General features: G+C 39.5%; 1 protein-coding gene and 1 non-coding gene across 2 annotated transcripts in view; one reads left to right on the top strand and one right to left on the bottom strand.

Annotated features, from left to right (window-relative positions):
• The window catches only part of SMARCA5 (SNF2 related chromatin remodeling ATPase 5), a 33,967-nt gene extending 32,404 nt beyond the window's left edge, over positions 1-1,563 (top strand). Inside the window, exon 24 of the mRNA XM_074377934.1 lies at positions 296-1,563. Coding sequence (XP_074234035.1) covers positions 296-361 — 66 coding nt within the window. The 3' untranslated portion in view covers positions 362-1,563. The remainder of the gene's footprint in view (positions 1-295) is intronic.
• Positions 1,564-16,775: 15,212 nt separating this feature from the next.
• On the bottom strand, positions 16,776-16,850 carry TRNAG-ACC (transfer RNA glycine (anticodon ACC)). The gene has a single exon. It is a non-coding gene; the product is annotated as a tRNA-Gly (tRNA).
• Positions 16,851-21,218: the final 4,368 nt, after the last annotated feature.

Below are 21,218 nucleotides of genomic sequence, written 5' to 3'. Positions count from 1 at the left end.
AAAATATTTCTCATTACTACTTTCTTTTGATAAGAGGGCATGTTTTACATTTGTTTGGTGTATTGATTTACTGTTGCTAATTGTTAACTATTCATTTACTTTATTAGCATTAAAATTTTGTTGTGTTAGTGAAATATGTGGATTAGATTATTTGGAGAATTAAGGTTATTCTGAGTAAGAAAACCCAGTACCTGTTACTAATTGGCAGTTACTAGTCAGGTGCCGTCTGGCCTTCCCACGTATTTCACATTAGTAGCGCTCTAGTGATGAAGATAATCCTTCTGTTTGCTTGTAGACACAGAAACGTAAAATGGACGGAGCACCTGATGGTCGAGGAAGAAAAAAGAAGCTCAAACTATGAATATGTATTTGTTTCATAATCACTAACTTTAAACCAGTAGTTCTTTAATTTACGGGTCTTCATGAGATGTACTGTACAATGCTCAATTGTCATGTCATTCAGAGACAGCAGGTCCATCTGTTTACCGAGCTAGAAACATAGTATGTAGTTTCACTTTTTTAAATGCAACAGCTGTGCTGAAATTTTTTTATCATTAACACTTGAAGTAATAAAATAGGCTTCATTTATTAATAAATGTTTCATTTGATTTATTTTTCTATTATAGTTCCATTTGTGAAGATTGTGACCTTTTGTTTATCAGCTATAATTTCTACACTTGTAGGCTTGAAAAGAAGCAAACAAGTTAAAAAAATTGCAAATAACATTTGTCCCTTCAGTCGTCACTTAGCTGTGTAATTGTTTTAATTCACTTTGCCTTTGCAGAAGTTTGGGTATCTTTGTAGTGCTATTGAGTCTCACCTGGGAAGACTGTGTGCATTGCATTCTCCTTGCTTATTATATGGGTAGAATGGGAAAAAGGCAAGACAAACTCTCATTAAATTCTATGCATATTTCTGTTATGCTTTCTGTTTCTGTAGTTGGTTCTGAGGTGAATATGCCCTATTCTCTTTGGAAGAATGGCCTGTTAGTTGTATAGCCAAAGACACTTAGTATTTTCTGGTTCCTTAAGGTGTTGTTGTACCATTTTGTAAAAGGAATATTATTATTATTTTTTAATTGTTTGGTAAATATTTTAACGACTTACCTTCTTGAAGCAGCCACAACTTAGAAAGATAATGTTAAAACTAAGGTGATTTTCTTTTTTAAAAAAAGACCCAGCCAAAATAAGGTGTGAATTTGTCATACTGTTAAATTGAGATTGGTAACAAAATGTATTCCCTCCGTTTACCTTTTTTGGGTTTCAGAGTAATTGAAAATTTTATTTTATTATATTTAAAATAATTTCTAAGTGTGAGCAGCAAGACTGACTATAATTCCAGTTTTTATTTTCTATGGACAGACTTGATAAACTGGAGACCCTGAAGCAGGATTACCCAAATTGTAGTGTCAGGATTTTAGCTGTACCAGAGGCCTTTATGTGCTACACATAATTTGTATAAAGTTTTATATGTGCAAATTGGGTACATAAACAGTTCTCCATTTTTCTAAGGGAATGCAATAAATGTAGCATCGTGAATAAATATAACTTTTATAATCCTTAAGTGGTCTTTTCTTCCCATTTCTTTAATTTTCTCTCTTAATTTTTATTCCCTTTTTTCCTTAGGATGTTTATCTTTTTCCCTTTCCTAATTAGATTTCTTCCTCCAAAACTTCCCAGCTGCTTTCCTCTGCCCACACCTGGTTGGGATTTTTATTTATAACGCTGATTTCTGTAGTGGTTCTGATGCTGCTTGCTTTTAAAAAGTGGGGTTGCTGCCCTGTGTCAAGCAGAATACAGTGCTTATGGCAGTAGGTGGAGTAGCCTTTGCTTTGTGCTTCTCCCAAATTGACTCCTTTATAACTTTGGATTCTTAAAATAACAATTATGGATCCTAATGAATGCAAAATTTGAAGAATGGTTACTTTGTCCATGGTGCCTTATTGTGGAAGAAATAATTGGGAAACTAAGGACTGAAGAAAACCTACAGAGGTCACAAAAGAAGTGGTGTTTTCAAGAGGCAGAAAAACAGCCTACTACTGTGTTGAGTGAGGGCTGTTGTTGAGGTGAGAGGAGGAGGAGGTGGAGAGTAGACATCTGAGGGAACTCAGTGCCAGCGCTTCAGAGCTCAAGTGACACAGGAGCATGTGAAGGGAAACACTCAAAGAAAAAGCATTAAAAAAACCAATATCCAAATTGAGCATTCTGGTTTAGCCAATGTGTGAGACATTTCTGTTTCATGAGTTAATTAGAAAATCGTATTGTATGTTTATCTAGAATAAAGTAAAGCCAGGTTTTCATACTGCTAGTTAAGGGAAGGAGAAATGGTAACTGAGCTCAAACAAACTGTTTTAAAAGAGGAGCTGGTGATAGAGTAGACTCAGAGTTGGAATGCAATTTCCAGTTGAGGAAAAGGAAGCCTTATAAGGTGGGACGAATGGTGCTTAAAGCTAACCTAGAAGAGGCTGGGTATTCACATAGGTGATCGGGGTCACAGTCATCTGTTAGCCAGAATAGTTCAGATAGGAGTTAATTGAGTAAGGCTCTCCCTATTAAATTTCTGTTGGGGAAGACTATATTCTATTGGGAAGATAAACAGGTAAAACATAAAACGTAACCATTACTTTCAACCTCAATATTTTAAACATTAATGTAACTTTGGAGGAAAAACAATTTTTCCAATAGCAAACATTTAAAAATTTTAGGGTATTTCAAATTCATATAATAGACAAAGTGTGCTTAATTTTACAGCATTGCTTACATATGCATATTATAATGTGTTAAAGTGTTAATAATTTGTTTAGGAAATCTGAACTAAACAGCTCTAATTTAGGATAGTGGCATTTGTGGATCTCTAAATGTTGGTCTTCTCTGTAGGATTCTCAGTGTCTAGTTAAGTGGGACATATATGATAAATACTAATATATTGACCCGTTTTTACTATTTAACACTTTAACCAATTAACCTACCAATCTGTTGGTGGTTTCAAGTAATTATTTTCCTCAGGTACGATTATGCTTTACAATATTTGATTCTGTGTTTATGTATTTTAGAAATTACTGTTTTTTAAAGATCTGTATGTCCTTAGTGTGGTAGACAGGTTCAGGTGTTACTACATTTTAAGGAACATTTATCCGTCCCATTTCTGAGAAGCCACCAGCCCTTGACACTAGGCAGTGTTTCTCTAGGGGAATTCAATAGGCAGGCTCATGCTGGAAACATGAAGAGGCTGAATCACCTGTAAAATAATGCCCTTGCTTCAGGCAGAGAACATAGCTGTGATTCCTATGACCATTTTCAAGGAAGGAACAAGTTCTTTGTAAAAATGAAAACGTAACCTACATCAGGGTATCTGGAGCCAGAACTCTAGAGCAAAGGCCTCACACTCAGATTGGCAGAGCCGAGTTTTACAATCTCTGCCTACATTTAAGCAGTCCCTACTCACGGGTGAACCCTGACAGCAGAAGCAGTCGGGGTAGCGTGCTCCTGTCCTCACCGTGTACACCTCTCTCTGAAGCCACTTTTCTGCTTGTGTCTCAGAGATCACTCAGCACTGCAAGTTTCATTTGAAAAAAGTTACCACCCTGAGTCTGATGTATTTTGAAAACTGAGATCACAGTAACCTTTGGACACAGTGAGCTATGCACTCTAAAACCTTTACCTGGGAGCTTGTTAAGAATGCAGAATCTAAGGCATCTTGCCAGACCTACTGTTAGAATCTGCATTTTAATAAGACCCTCAGAGGTGATTCAATGGCACAGAAAAAATTGCAGAGCACTGCTTTAAACACATTTTACCACAGCAAAGTAAAATGACACTTTAATTTAAGATACCGTCATACTAACATGACATCATCAGGATAACATGAATTTTTTTCTTTTAGTTTAGGTGTGAGGAAGATGATTTAATACTATCATAGAGAAAGTGCTTTTATCTTGAATTTTGGATATGCAGATAGTTTTAGCAGGGGTTTCTCTGGTGAGTTTTAATATACTAACACTTAAGTCACTCTACATCTCAGTTATATTGGAGCAGCCTGTGGTCCGAGGGCCGGCAGCAGTGGCTGCACTTGGGAGCTTGTTAAAATTATAGATGCTCAGATCATACTCCATTCTAATGAATCGGAATCTGGGGGAGGGGCCCTGTACTTTATGTCTTAGGCACTCCAGGTGATTCTTCAGGCATGCTGAAATCTGCTTTGGGGAAGTTTTCAGAGTATGAGAAATGATACGGAGGAGAAAAGTTGGAGGCTATTGTTACAATGTGAATTGTGGTGCACCCAATGTTCACAGCAGCACTATTTACAACAGCCAAGACATGGAAGCAACCCAAAGGTCCATCAACAGATGAGTGGATAGAAAAGATGTGGGTGGCAGGGGGTGGTGTGTGTGTGTGTGTGTGTGTGTGTGTGTGTGTGTGTGTGTGTGTGTGTGTGTGTGTGTGTGTGTGTGTGTGTGTGTGTGTGTGTGTGTGTGTGTGTGTGTGTGTGTGTGATGAGATATTACTCAGCCATAAAAAAGAATGAAATAATGCCATTTGCAGCAACATGGATGAATTTAGGGATTATCATATTAAGTGAAATAAGCCAGACAGACTTACACAGTATAACTTACACGGAATCTTAAAAACAAAAACAAACCCAAATGGGCTTGTTTACAAACCAGAAATAGACTCACCAACATAGAAAACAAACTATGGTTACCAAAGGGGACAGGAGGGAGAGGGACAAATTAGGAGTTTGGGATTAACCGATATGCTCTACTGTACATCAAATAGATAAACCAAAGTCCTATTGTACAGCACAGGGGACTATATTCAATACCTTGTAATAACCTAAAATGGAAAAGAACCTGAAACGTAACTCTAAATGATACCTGAGATATAGAAGGGCTTTTACCTTTGGAAAAGATCACCTCAGTCCCTTCTCAAAGCCCATGGACCATGTCTCCTTTGTGGAGAAGAGAAGCATCTGGGTATTGGGACTGAATTCAGCTGCAACTGGGTCATTGACCTAATAGGTGGGAGGAAGAGGGACAGATGTGTAATAAAAACCAGAGAATTCGAAATAAAATTTATAAATATGAAACGAATTTGTAAGCAAGAGAGATACTTTACTCTCAGACATAAAGTTACATGATCCGAGGTGCCAGGCGACACTGTGGAAGTGACAGATTCAACCACACTATGCTTTAAAGACACAATCGACATCACCATGTTAAGTATTCGGAGAATTCCTAGTTCCAGTTGTAAAGAATATATATTATATATTAATAAATATGTGCATATTGGAGAATATAACTTATTTAAGATTAAGACCCTCCCAAGTGTGAACACTAGCATTTCCACTCTGATCCAGGATTTGCCGAGTATCTAAAAAGATCAAAGGTATCTTCCTAGTCATTGGAGACAACAGTGAGAAAGACTCTAAAAATGTTTGGTATAAAATTTTGGAAAGCAGTGTGGATTTGAACTCCTTTTAAGATGCATGTATAGAAAGCTAGGCTGTGGGAGTAAGTGAGCAAGACACATGGTTCTCTCTCCCATGGACTTTGTATTGCTCTTGGGGAGACAAATGATCAGTGTATAAAAGAATTTCTCAATATCAGTTCTATTGACATTTGGACCAGGTATTTATTGTGGGGGCCTGTCTCGTGCTCTGTAGGATGTTCAGCAGCATCTCTGGCGTCTCCCAACTACATGCCAGTAACACTCCTACTGTGACAACCAAAAATGTCTCCAGGCATTGCTGAATGTCCCCTGGGGGGGTGGAGGTGGGGTAAAATCATCCCTCATTGCTGAGAAGCACTGATATGTAGCACCTTCAAGAAGTGGCAAGTGCCACTGAGGAAAAGAAAGCAGGGTTTAAAGGGCTGGAGAATGAGGGATGACAAGGACTATCGTGGACAGGATGTTTTCTGAAGAGGGTCCACTGAAGCAGAGACATAAATGGAAGTGAGGCAGTGAGCTTTGTGCAAAGAATTGGGTAAAGTCTTCAGGTGAAGACAACAGCCAAGTGTGAAGACTGGCAGGACAGAGGAGGACAGAATTGTTCAGAAACAAAGCTAGACCTTTGTGGCTAAAAAGGAATGAAGAGTGAGTTGAAGCTTCAAAAAGACAGAGGCCAGGTCATTTAGGGTGGAGAAGGCTGTGGTGGGAGTCTATGTTTTCATTCTGAGTGATAGGCAAATGAAGGGTTTTGAGTAAAAGAGTGATATGGATTATCTGTGGTTACTCAAACCAAATTTTTTTTTAGCTAGTCTTCAAAATTGAATTATTCCGAAGTAAGTAGAGAAAACAAGCCATAAATTAGTTTTTTCTCAGACACTCATCATTATTTACCCGCTCTTGCATTATTAAGTTTACTCCAAAGCCTTAAATATTAAAATGCTAATTAAGCACTGTTGCTTAATTGTACATCTGACAAAATACAGTGCTGGCAGCTATTATAAATGATCAAAAATCGTTCTGGAAACCATCTGGCATACTCCAACTGAATGTGTCCTGGATTATATACTTTTAACAGTGACCCAAATACTATATTTCTAAGTCCTTTGTGAGGTTGAGAGAAGCAGCTCTTAGGCATAGAGTACTTTGAATATTAATTTAATACAGGACACTCATTTGAACTGATCTGCATTTAATTATTTAAGCTATCTTAGGCTTAGGTCCGTTTCTGAGTCTCAACTTTGCAAAGCATTATAAAATACCACTCTGGCTTTCCAGAAAAAAATCGAGTGAAAAAAAGAAACATTTCCTTTTTCTACCCCTTTTTAGACTTAAAAAAAAATCTCTGCAATGATGTGCTGTATTTCAAAGCAGAGGTTTTTGTGTAGAACATGTGTGTGGTGAGACATTCCTGAAAATACAGGGGTTAAAGGGGGAGATTTAAACAAGTATAGTGAATTGATAAACCAACATGAACTGATAAAGCCAAACTAAAGGCATGCTAGAAAGTATGTTTTAACCAAGTGAAAACCTTGAAATCCATAGCTGTGACCAAAAACATCCTTACCTGTTGGAACCTGATATCAAAGCCAAAGGTGATGGGATCCTGCAGGTGACAGATGATGAGTAAAATGTATTCTTGGTGGCTTACATGAAATTAACTTCTGTGTACATCCCAGAGTAGTCTCAGATCTGTTAAGGTTTTTACTAGAATAATTAAATAGCTTTTTGCAGCCTTAACTTGACAGTGATTATCAGAAGAGTCTAAGTTGTAAGAAACGATAGTGGAGCAAGATAAAAAGAGAGCAGTGATAATGATTCTAATTGGCAAAATAAAGAAGTGGAATAGTTTATCGGTAGGCATAGTGGGCAGGGCAATGCTTCAGAAGTGAACTTACACCTCACTTTCTCTCCCCAAGTCAAGACTGGCAACTCTGGGTCTTGACTCTTTGTTATTGCTGGGGATCCCTTGTGTCTGGAGAGGTACCCAGCTCTGATGACAGATTTTATCTTCGGATGATGAGGTTATGAGAGGACTGAGGGATCTAGATGGTTGCCTCTGATTCTACAACATCCACAGTGTGTGTGTCTTATCTCTAGGACACCAGCCTTTAACACTGTGTGTCATGTATCTTCAGTAAAAAGAAAGTCTCTCAGAATTTAGTTAAAACTGGAGGCTTTGTAATTTAAACAAGCTAAATAACAGACTGATTTAAAAAAAAAAAAAGGATTTATTAATAGTACTTGCCAAAAATTAGATTATGCATATATTTTTCTTACTATAGAGTATTCTCTTTTTTGATACTGCTTAGCTTATAACCCAAGGGAGCTTATATGGGTATAGACTGGATATATTGGAGAAATGGAGACAAGTAGAAATTATTTCTTCATCTTCAACTGCTGTGAATTCCCGATTTGTCTAATCATGGGACTATTCACAAGTTTTTCTTTATTCTTCCTCAGTCACAGAATAACTGAGGATTTGAATGCCATACTTGTTAATGATAGAAACTTCTTTTTCATCCCAAACTTAAATCCTGTCCAGAAAATTGAACTCACTGTGAAATCTGAGATGAAACACCAGTGCTGTGCTGGTTGATGGAAGGTGGGTTCCTTCCTCAAGAGGCTCCATGTAAGGGAGGCATTAGGGTGGTCTGCAGCCATCCCCTGAGAGGAGGGAGAGGCACCTGGGCAGCTGGGGAGAGGACAGATTATAGGCAATGGCAGCATCTCTCCAGAGCTCAGCTGCAGTGAACCATCACTCATCAGACATGATCTTGTTTCAAAAACCCTGGAGAAACCCAGTGAGGAATGTGTACTGCTCTTACAGACCACTGGTATTTCTCAGCAGCCAATGCTTGAATTTTTCTCAAAGCTTCTGCGATCTCACTCAGATTGGTGACTTCTTTGGGTGAGGCAGTGCTGTTGCCTAGCAGCAAGGCTCAGGGGAGACATGGCCAGCCACCCTCTGTCCTGCAGCTGACCACCATCCTGCCTTCCTCTTTGATGTGCATGCTGGGTGGAGACAGGGAGTCTGAGCGGAGGGAAAAGGAAGACTACGGATGACATATGATACAGAGCCAGCCATACTTCAGACAACCAAAAAATCACAGCCACATTCATCAGTTCACTCAGTCCTATGCAATCAGTCCCTTTGACCAACACTTCCATGAAATTAGAGTTTTTCCTTAGACTTCTCAAATATCCTACCAGCTGAGCAAGTATGATTAAAAAGAAGCCTGTACTTGTCAAAAAGTCACTTTTACAAATCCACCTGAAGATGAAGTGGTCCTGCAAAGCATCAGCTTAACTGTCTATGAATGACCAAAAGACCCAAAAAGGCAAGGTAAAAGATCTGATTACAATTGTTTTTTGACAAAGAAGCTTAGTCAAGTTGCTGTGACTTACAACATTTCAAGATAACAACTAGAATTATGACTGACAGCATTATACCAGGACATATCTAAACTTCAGGAACTTTATGTGACTTCTAGAATGTTCATATTAACATTTATGCAAGTTCACCAAGAAGAGAGAGAGGGCACAAGTAAGAAATGAAAATGGAGAAATTAAAACCAACACCACAGAAGAACAAAAAATCATAAGAGAATACTATGAACAACTATATGGCAATAAATTGGACAACTTAGAAGAAATGGACAAGTTTCTAGAAACATACAGTCCACCAAAACTGTATCAAGAAGAAACATCATTTGAACAGACCAATTACTAGAAATGAAATAGAATCAGCAATAAAAAACCTCCTTGCAAACAAAAGTCCAGGACCAGACGGCTTCACTGGAAAATTCTATCAAACATGCAAAGAAGAGCTCTTCTCATTCTGATCCTTCTCAAACCCTTCGAAAAGATTGAAGAGGAGGGAACACTCCCAAATTCATTCTATGAAGCCACCATCACCCTGATACCAAAGCCAGACAAAGACACTAAAAAAAAAAAAAAAAAAAAAAGAACTATAGGCCAATATCGCTGATGAACATAGATGGAAAAATCCTCAACAAAATATTAGCAAACAGAATCCAACAGCACATAAAAAGATTATACACCATGATCAAGTTGAGTTTATCCCAGGGACACAAGGATGGTTCAACATACTCAAATCAATCAACCTGATACACCACATCAACAAGAGAAAAGAACAAAAATCACATGATCATCTCAACAGGTGCAGAAAAAGCACTTGATAAAATTCAACACCCATCTAAAGTAAAAAGTCTCACCAAAGTGAGTATAGAGGGAACATATTGCAACATAATAAAACCTGTTTATGACAAACCTACAGCCAGCGTAGTACTCAATGGTGAAAAGTTGAAAGCCTTCCCACTAAAATCTGGAACAAGACAAGGATGCCCACTCTCACCACTTCTATTCAATATAGTATTGGAAGTCCAGTCCTAGCCATACTAATTAGACAAGAAAAACAAATAAAAGGGATCCAAATTGGAAGAGAAGAGGTAAAATTGTCATTATATGTGGATGACATTATACTATATATAGAAAACCCTAAAGGCTCCATGCAAAAACTAAGAGAGCTGATAAAAGAATTCAGTAAGGTAGCAGGATACAAGATTAACATACAGAAGTCAGTTGCATTCCCTTACACTAACAATGAAGTATCAGAAAAGGAAAATAAAGAAACAATCCCTCTTAAAATTGCATCCAAAAAAATTAAATATTTAGGAATAAATCTGAACAAGGAAGTGGAAGATTGATACGCGGAGAATGACAAAACGCTAAGGAAATTGAAGATGACTTAAAGAAATGGAAAGATATCTCATGTTCTTGGATTGGAAGAATATTATTAAAATGGCTATACTACCCAAAGCAATCTACAGGTTTCATGTGATCCCTATCAACTTACCCAGGACATTTTCCCACAGGACTAGAACAAATATCTAAAATTTATATGGAATCACTGAAGACCCAGAATTGTCAAAGCAATACTGAAGAAAAAGAATGAAGCTGGAGGAATAACCCTCCCAGGCTTCAGACAATGCTACAGAGCTACAGTAATCAAAACAGCATGGTATTGGTACAAAAACAGACATATGGATCAATGGAACAGAATAGAGAGCCCAGAAATAAACCCACAAACTTTTGGTCAGTTAATATTTGACAAAGAAGGCAAGAGCATACACTGGAGTAAAGACAGTCTCTTCAGCAAACGGTGTTGGGAAAACTGGGCAGCTGCATGTGAATCAATGAAGTTAGAACACTATCTCACACCCCACACAAAAATAAACTCAAAATGGCTTAAAGACTTAAACATAAGACAAGACACTATAACCTCTTGAAGAAAACAGGCAAAACATTCTCTGACATAAATCTCAGCAACGTTCTCCTAGGGCAGTCTACCCAGGCAATAGAAATAAAAGCAAAAATTAACAAATGGGACCTAATTAAACTGATAAGCTTCTGCACCGCAAAGGAAACCATAAGCAAAACAAAAAGACAACCTATGGAATGGGAGAAAATACTTGCAAAAGATGAGACTGACAAGGGCTTAATTTCAAGAATATATAAACAGCTCATACAACTTAATAACAAAAAACCAAATAACCCAAACAAAAAAGGCAGAAGACCTAAACAAGCAATTCTCCAATGAAGACATACAAATGGCCAAATAGGCAAATGAAAAAATGCTCACTATCACTAATTATCAGAGAAATACAAATCAAAACTACAATGAGATTATCACCTCACAGCAGTCAGAATGGCCATCATTAAAAAGTCCACAAATGACAAATGCTGGAGAGGGTGTGGAGAAAAGGGAGCCCTCCTGCACTGCTGGTGGGAATGTAGTTTGGTGCAGCTGTTATGGAAAACAGTATGGAGACCCCTCAAAAGACTAAAAATAGACTTACCATATGATCCAGCAATCCCACTCCTGGGCTTATATCCAGAGGGAACCTTAATTCAAAAAGATACATGCACCTCAATATTCATAGTAGCCCTATTTACAATAGCTAAGACATGGAAGCAACCTAAATGTTCATAGACAGATGACTGGACAAAGAAGCTATGGTATATTTATACAATGGAATACTACTCAGCCATAAAAAAGAATAAAATAATGCCATTTGCAGCAACACGGATGGACCTGGAGATCATCATTCTAAGTGAAGTAAGCCAGAAAGAGAAAGAAACCATATGCTATCACTTATATGTGGAATCTAAAAAAGAGAAGATAAATGAACTTATTTATAAAACAGAAACAGACTCACAAATATACAAAACAAACTTACGGTTACCAGAGAGGGGAATGGGGTGGGAAGGGATAAATTAGGAGTTCGAGATTTGTAGATACTATATATATAAAATAAATAAACAAGTTCATACTGTGTAGTACAGAGAACTATATTCAATATCTTCTAGTAACTTATGGTGAAAAAGAATATAAAAATGAATATATGTATGTTCATGTATGACTGAAGTACTATGCTGTACACCAGAAGCTGACACATTGTAAACTGACTATACTTCAATAAAATATATATATAAACCCCAACATTTATCCATACCATATAATTTGAGGAGGCTTATTTGCCAATGTTTCACATGCAACTCAACATACCAACCAGTCCTAGTTAGTGTAATAGTTTTCTCTGAGATGTCTCGGGGACCCTGAGGCATCCCGAAGTTAGCTGAAGTCAAAAGGACTTTCATTAGAATTTGATAGGAAGTTTGTCAAAAGTATCAAAAATTTTCACACCATTTGTTATCAGAAGCATTCTAAGTAACCTTGTTCTCTCAGCAGAGAGGAGGCAAATCCAGACCTGCAGCAGCCTATTTTAATAACAAAATCCAAATTAAATTTAATCTAATCTCAGCCAGGCCATGCACAGAACTCCCTTTTCAGGGATCCCTTTCTTCAAACTTTCCACAGCTTTCTGTATCCATATTAGTCTGTCCCTTATTTTTTTTTCCCCCATCTAGAAACAATCAGCTCCAAGACCAAGTCACTTTTTCCCTTAACAAAATGCAATTCCATTTCTCATACCATTTTTTTTTACTCAAAACCCACATCCTACTTTCCTACTGCACACTGAAATGTTTCCCCATTTTCCTAGCTTCAATTACATAGTTAATTTAGAATCCTCAGTTCCCGCAAATCCCAATCTCTAGTGAATGTTTCAGTATCTTAATTTTGTTTGGGAAATGACCTAGCTATTCAACTATTCAGTAACTTCCATCATTTAACTTAATTTCACACAACTCTAAAATTTTAAGTCACCAAATATCTGGAGAGAATCATTTTTAAGCAGATATTCCTAAAACATAATCATTGCCAAAGAGTTCACTCAAAAGCTCTTTACCTCGTTTGCATTTAATTTACTTATAAGAATTTCATCATACCAAGTTAATTTTTTCTTTCTGCTGACAAACTCTGCAACAGAAATGACATGAACTTATTGACCTTCTGTCAACGTAGGTACAATAGAAGACACATCTGTATTGATTATACCAATAAGCTTAAGCTAGCTTATTAAAGATATCAGTTCAGTATTGAACATTTCCCAGATCACATGAACCCGAAATTCTAGCTTTTATACTTAGAAGTATTTAATTTGTAAGCACTTACTTTTAAGTCAATTAAATAAAGCTCATCCACAAGTCAATTTTCTTATGTAAAGACAGAACCAGAGATCTCACAGGTTTTCCATTTGAGTTAAAAAACAAACAAATCCTCTTTCTTCCCTTGAGAGCCCAGGAAGATCATCTACATTTCAAAGGCACAGAAAAGAAGTGCAGAGTCCTCCTCTAACTGCTTTTACAAAACCCAACCGTTTTGGCTATTTTCAGGGATTTTCTTTTTTTCCAGTTCCCATATATCCACTTCGGTTTAAACAACTAACAGTAATAGACAGTAACATGTATATATCATTTGCTCACATTCACATGCCTCAATTTCCGCAAAACCACGACAAGAACAGGATTTGGACTCAGGTACACCTTCACAAACACACACACCAGCCGCCCACCCTCACCCCCAAGATAAAAGCCAAACTGCGAAAGGCCCACTTTGATGTAAGAGCAGAGACATTAGGGACCATTGTTCTTCAGATCTCAGGGGTACTGAGCCCACACAGTGTTACAATAAAAAATATCTCTTTCATTTATGGGAGCATAGCTGAAGATCTAGTTTTGCAAAATTTGCCCTAGGAGGAGTCTAAAATGGAACAGAGCCCTGATCATCCATACTTAATTATTCACAGCTAATGTTATCAAATGTCAAGCAAACAACGATCCAAAACAGTCTCTGGGGTCACAGTTCTCTAGCTCCAAAAGGGGGATTCCCAACCAATACCCCATCAATTCAAAAGGGGTAAACCCCAACCAGCGCCCCATCAGAGATGAAGCTGAATGAAAGAACAAGGCTAGGAAGGGAAAATCCCAACCAACGCAGTAGGGAAGAATAAACTGGTGTCTGTCACACGTGAGCCCTGTTACCAACGATGTCTTAACTGGCCAGCGCAAGTACTGATACATACACACATACAAACAACAAAAGATCAGACGAGGTGCACTCTAAAAATTCCACTTCCACTCTTAGACAGAGGCGTCCAGGATGGCCTGGCTCCCAACGAGAATGGACCCAGAGCGGCTCCCAGTGAGCCCAGAATGGCGCACTTCCCTGAAGGGAAGGAGCCCAGGTGGCACAGGTTGAATTTTCCCAGCCTGCAGCAAGCCAGAGTGGCTCACCCCAAAATGATACACGTGAAAACACAAACAACGAATAAGCTACGGTTGCACAATCAGAGGAGGTGTAGTCTAAAAATTCCACTTCCACTCCCAGACGGAGACCTCCAAACAGATTGCCCCAGTTCTTGAAAGAGAACAGACCCAGGGTGGCTCTCAATGAGCCCCGAGCGGCTCACTTCCCACCATGGAATGAACCCAGATGGATAGAAAGAATTCCCAGCCTGAGCAAGCTGGAGCCACTCACCCTCAGGTGACACTGACCGTGGACCGCAGCTCCGATGTGTCTCAGTTCCAAACAGCCTTGTGCTGGGGCAGCCGGCACCTGGCCTGTCGGAGAGGGTCCCTCCAGGTTCCCAGAGCCAAGTGAGCTCCGGCCGCTGCTGGGACCCACGGAAGGGCTGCCCCTGACCAGGACTGACCTGCTGTGGGCACAGACTCCAGGCCGTCTTCTCCAAAATTGTTACCAAATGCACGTTTGTGTGCCTGAGAGACAGTGAGGTCAAAAAACACCAAAACGCCAGGGTTTGGAGCAGAGAAAGGTTTACTGCTGGGCCCAGCAAGGAGAACGCATGGCGGCTCCTACCCAGAAATCCCTCAAACTCCGGGAAGGGTTTCAGCTGAGCCTTTTCAAGGCTGGCTGAGGGAGGGGCAGCCCAGGGATGTGATCAGCTGTGCACAGTTCCCTGATTGATTGATTGATGGGATCAATCCTAAGGGGCCAGAAGTTCTGGGGCTCTGTGCTTACCATCACCAAGTAGTTAATTTCTTCCATTTGGTGGTGGTTTTCAGTATCTGAAAAACTCAGGAAAAATGCACGGGATACTGTTATCTGGGTGCTTCACAGAGCAGCTGCAGCAGAAGGTACGTGTGAGGAATCTGTCTTGGGAAGGCCCCACAGGGTCCTGCTGGGTTATCAGCTGACCCTCGGATTGGAGTTTCTTCTAGTCCTTGGACGATATGACTGTGGACACAGAAAATCATAAGCACACAAACAGAAGTTTAGTGAAATGATTTCGTATTTGTTGATTTTATATAAACACACGCACACGTAACTGATCCGTTCTTATTCAGACTGGCTTAAAAAAGAAGGGGAAACTCAGGAACACTAAGGGTCTCCAATGGCCAGCCGGCTGGGGAGAGCTGACGAAGGGGTGTCTGGACGCAGGGCACCAACATTTATTAGGGCCCCAAATTGTTACATGGCTCTAGTTTGGTTTTTTGTTTGTTTATCTTTTTGTTTGGGTTTTTTTTTTTTCTTTTACAAACTAGAGATATAAACCTTTATTTCACAGCTTTGTCATAATTCACTTTCTAATGAGACGTATTGGGGACATAGTTTAAAACACTGGGAAAGCTAGATGCTGGGTGTCTCCAGGCAGGAGCAAAGATGTGGCCACTCCAGGGCCAGTGTGTTCCTCAGGCTTCAGGCAGCATGGGCCAGATGCACTAGTGTTGTCCAACCCCAGTTTTACTTAGGGTTACCTCCTTTTGGAGGTAGCTCTCTATTCTTCCAAATGAGTTCATGCCTGTAAGTAATAGAACATATTCCAAAAGGGAGCTCCCCCAAGATGTGCAGCGTGATCAAAAAATTTCCATCCCAGGATCAGTCCTGCTGTATCTATGGCAACAAGGGCTTTAGGGCATCCCCTGCCATGAACGTGAACACTGGAAGGAAGATAATGGCGAGCTGGTAATCGGATATTGGGCCCTTACACACACTGTCTCAGGAGTGTTCCATCTTAGAGAAAGCCTCACAGGCTGACACCAGGCACGCGCTGTGTGGCCAGAAAGTGGCTCTTCCTTCGGTTTAACACTCCCTGTAACAGGTGCAAGAGCTGTGGCTTTCAAGGCTCCTCCTCGGTCAATACATTCCTGGCAGCATTGTGTCTGCTTGAGTTAAAGAACTTAATTCAATTGTAAATACTTGTACAATCTGAAATAATCTCTCATATAGATATATTATGTGTAATATATATATATATATATAAAATGCTTTCTATTAAAGCAGACATTAGAAATATGTTGATCCTGACACTGGAAGGGCAATATTGATCATCTTTAAAAACTGTCTGGTGACACAGATCTCACAGCACTTGGGGGCACGATTACATCTGGTTTTTATTTCCGTGCAGTACAGTGAGGAGGCACAGAATGAACTGGACAACTTGACCTGTAGAATCACAGTGAGTTGCGATCTTGACTCATGAGCTTGGACAAACCCTCTAACATCTTGGAACCTTAGTTCCATTACCTGTAAAACAGTTCTTTCACCTGAAGTAAGTAATACAAGCCAGACAGGAAATGTGTGAGGACGAAATGAAAAGGTGTGGGAAGCACTTACCACAGTTCCTGGCTGATGGTGAACTCAAAATAAATGCAAGAACTTATTATTATACGTTCCTTTTCATGCGGCTGTAGGGACCAGTTTACAAAATCTATAACATTTTGGAAACTTTTGGAAAGTTAAAAAAAAATCTATCTTCCATCTGTCTCTTGTTATTACAATACAATAAAATGCAAAGTGTATGCTTAAGAAAATCCATCTCCCCAAATCTAGTTTAATATACGCTTAGATACTTATTTTTGTTTGTTTGTTTTATTTTTTTTCAGTGGAGGTACTGGGGATTGAACTCAGGGCCTCGTGCATGGTAAGCATGCGCTCTACCACTGAGCTATACCCTCTCCCTGCTCTTAGATATTTTACATAAATTTATTTACATAAATCAGATGTTATATTATTTCAGTGATGAAGAATGAAGGTGACATGGACCAACCTCTGTAGGTTTGAGCAGTAAGTTTCTCTTGTCATTAAGGAGCCCTCGTGCCAAGGGAGTTCCTTTTGGGAGACGTTCACTCACCATCCTCTTTGTCTGACAACTGGACTCAGCAGCTCAAGTCCCACATCACCACTGGCAGTGATGGCTTGGAAACAGATGGGATTGCGTGTGATGGATTTCGTGTCCATGAAGAAAGTATTGAAGTCCGTCCACTTCCTGCATGGGGCTGGCAACCCCGTCCCTGCTGCCGGGAGCCTGGATCCAGAGGGTCAGGGTGTCACCAGTGCTCTCAGTCGAGCAGATGGCTCCTATCTTCTCATAGTTGGAGGATTTGGGATTACAAGCCTAAAATGAGACCAAAAATGGGGGCAAGAGATGCACTGTTTTAGTTCATGTCTGTGTGGACCAAACGTTTCTACTGACAGCAGCTCTGACCGCCAAAAGACTGAACACACGTCACCCTGGGATGCTGAGCAAAATGTGGTTAAAGTTTGTGGCTTGTCTTAGCAAGGCACATTTTCTGTTTCACCCCATACCAGATTTGTTTTCATTAAAATGTTTCAAACGCGTATCACTAACGCTTGAGGAAGAGATGCCTTGTTTCCGTTTTGATCTGGTTTGACACATGCCTGTCACAGTCAGCTGCCTGCTGGGAAACACCCCTACTTCCATTTGGGAAGAATCAGTATCCACAGCTTGAAATGCCAGGGGACACCAAGGTCAGAGGTTTGAAAGGAATCGAGCCCTAAAGGATTTCTGATTATAGAAAAATCAGGGTAGCCTAGGCCAAGAGGCTGACAGATTTTGTCTACGTCAGAGCTGTGGTGCCTGTTGGCTGGGAGGGCAAGTGAACATGCTGAGGGCTGATGCGTGCTGGGGTTGAGCAGAGGACTGAAAAAAATGTGTCCTGCCGTCACACACGCAAGTGCGAAACCAGTGGGAGGGCTTCTGTTGTTTTTGGTAGCAGGTATGCTATCGTACGTGAGTGGAGACACCACTTCGGGCAGAGCTGGAACGGTGACATCTCTGACACTGTTTTTTCAATGTACACAATGGCTTTGGCTACCTGAAACAGAGACACACAAGTGTGACTTCAAAAACAGCAAAATGGGCAAAATGTGGCCCTAGTGTGTTGCTATATTTTTTATTAAATCGTACCAGTGTTCTGCTCTGGGATGTTTACTGACGATCCTGAAGTGACTGTACCAATCGAAGAACCCATCATCCTTCTTTTATTACATCATTTGTCCCTTTGATTTTCAGAGCCAGATGCAGAATTCCTACCTCGTAATGTCCTCGTAATGTCGATCACCTGAGCTTCTGCAGAGTCAGAGGCCCACAGGTCCTGAAGAGGTTGTCCATCCAGTTCACTTGTGAGTTGGTTATTTTCTGTCCATCTCCTCCAGATCTATCATCCCTGCTTCTCTCATGTCCCGGAAGGTGACCCCAGTGGGCCAGGACACCTGGGCTCCCCTCCGTCTGGCTTCCTGTTGGGCCTGGCCAATGGGAGATGCCAGAGGAGAGCAGAGAGCTCAGGACACCACCTCCTCTGGCTGGCTCGCACCTACAGTGTCTACTGGGTGGCTCTTTTCTCCACAGGGTTCCAGCCATTGTCCTTCCCAGATTCTGGTCACAGAGCTCTGTCCTTGCCTTTTCAGGCCTCGTGGTGGTAATGGCTCCTGACTCCCGCTGGTCCCTCGGTGCTTCTTTGCCCCTCTTGGCTCCTTTAATCTTGCCTGCACCTCTGCAGTAGCACCCTCATCACATACTCTTCAGGTGCACACTTTTGAGTGTGCCGTTGCTTTCCCGCTGCGACCCTGGCCTGAGAAAAATTCCTTTTGGCAGGATAGCACTTTGATCACACACTTGGAGTCATCAATTTATTTGCCCATTTACTCATGGTCTTCGGACCTTCCTTTGTGTTAGGTCTGGTGTTGGGTGATAGACATAAAAAGAGTTACATGATACAAAATCACTTTTTCTTTTACTGAAGATGTTATAGGAAATTAGAATACGTGATCTGTGTCAAATCGTTTATGCAGGTACTATTAATATCCACAGTAAGGGAAGATGCACAATGTGGAGCATGCCAATCTCATCTTCTTACAGCACTGTCACGTCCACAGCACTCATTTTTTTTAATATATATTTTTATTGAAGTATAGTCAGTTTACAGTGTTGTGTCAATTTCTGGTGTACAGCACAATGCTTCAGTCACACATAAACATACATATATTCATTCTGATATTCTCTTTCACAAGTTACTGCAAGATATTGAATATAGTTCCCTGTGCTATACAGTATGAGCTTGTTGTTTATCTATTTTATATATAGTAGTTAGTATCTGCAAATCTTGAACTCCCAACTTATCCCTTCCCATCCACTTCCCTCCTGGTAACTGTAAAAGTTTATTTTCTATGTCTGTGAATCTGTTTCTGTTTTGTAAATAAGTTTGTCTTTTCTTTTTTTTTTATATTCCACATACATGTGATATCATGTGGTATTTTTCTTTCTCCTTCTGGCTTACTTAACTTAAAATGTCATTCTCCAGGTCCATCCATGTTGCTGCAAATGGCATTATTTTATTATTTTTATGGCTGAGTAGTATTCCATTGTATAACTATACCACAAGTTCTTTATCCAGTCATCTGTCAACAGACATTTAGATTGTTTCCATGTCTTGGCTATTGTAGATAGTCACAGCATTAATTTTTTTACATCAGTAAAATATTTTTTCATGCATTTTAAAATTTAAAGAACAAATAGATCAAACAATAGTTAAAAACAATAAGTAAACTTCTAAATCTCTAGAGACGGGTTAAGAACAGTTTTAATTAATTAAACTTTTGGTTAATAGAGAGAAACCACATGAATCACCAATTTTGAAAGGAAGGCAACATAACAAAATATTCTTAACACAAAATACTGGTAGAATTTCTTTTGGTTACAATTTTGAACTCAAATTCCTGGTTTACCATTACAAATGTGATGTCTGAAAACCAGGGGATACTCACATGCAAATTTTTCCATTGAAAAGACACAAGGAGCCACTTAATTATAGAGGATTCAAGAGTTGGGAAATGCCCTCAAAAGTTAATGTCCATTGACCATACATGATTACCAGAACTGCAAAAGTTAAAAGGTTATGTGTGAGACAGTTCCTCAAAATGTTAGCCATAGAGCTCTCATATGATCTCGTAATTTCTCTCCAGGTATCTACTCAAGAGGAATGAAAACATACGTCCATGCAAAAACTTGTACACAGCAGCATTATTCATAATAGCCCCAAAGTAGAAACAACCCAAACATCAACTACTGAATAAATAACACGGTATAGCCATAAAATGGAATATTATTTAGCCATAAAAGGAATGAAGTACTGATATGTGCTACAACGTAGATAAACCTTGAAAACATTATGCTAAATGAAAGAAGTCAGTCACATATGAAATCTATATTGTATGATTTCATTTATAAGAAGGCTCCAGAATACTCAAATCTCTAGAGATACAAAATAGATTAGTGGTCACCTAAGTCTGGGGGCAGGGGGGTGGCTGGGAAGAAATGAGGAATAACTGTAAATGGGTATGGGCTTTCCTTATGGGGTGATGAAATTGTTTTAAAATTTGTGTGATGGTTGCACAACTCACTGAATATATCTAAAACCACTGAAAACTGTACTATAAATGGGTGAATTGTACAATATGTTAATTATATTTCACTAAATTATAAAATAATAAAAGTTGCAAAGATTAGGGCACTTGCCTTATAATTGATTGAAATGATAATCACCTGTCATTTGGTTTTAAGTAAACTGTCAGGGCTTCTCCCATTTCCCTCAGCTCATCATAAAAGATCTCAACTCCAACAAAATGTTCAGTGTCTCCTTCCAGGAATGTGACATCTGAAAGATTGTAAGGGATGAAGAAACTTCTTTACTCAGCATTCTAGCTTGGATAAAAAATATGGCTTGCCCACGAGATTATAGCATATTTGAGAAACAATGTGTATTTGACTTAAAAGTAGCTAAATTTTGGTTTTAGGAAAAGATGGGAATTTTCTCAAATAAAAATGCCAATTCTAGGTCAAATCCATGACCCACTCAGGCTGATCATCTCTAACAGGGATATTCAGGGAGACCTTGTGAGAGGACACAGTCGACCTTCCTGATGCAGGTTTAGAAGATGCTCCAGGAACCCATCCATCACCATCTATCACCATCACCTCTCCCCACAGAGCTTATTCAGAAACCCCCACTCCTCACCAGCCTCCTCTG

This window comes from Camelus bactrianus, chromosome 2, assembly GCF_048773025.1.
Source record: "Camelus bactrianus isolate YW-2024 breed Bactrian camel chromosome 2, ASM4877302v1, whole genome shotgun sequence".
In the NCBI taxonomy this organism is placed as follows: Eukaryota; Metazoa; Chordata; class Mammalia; order Artiodactyla; family Camelidae; genus Camelus; species Camelus bactrianus.
This window is presented reverse-complemented; position numbering and strand designations above follow the sequence as displayed.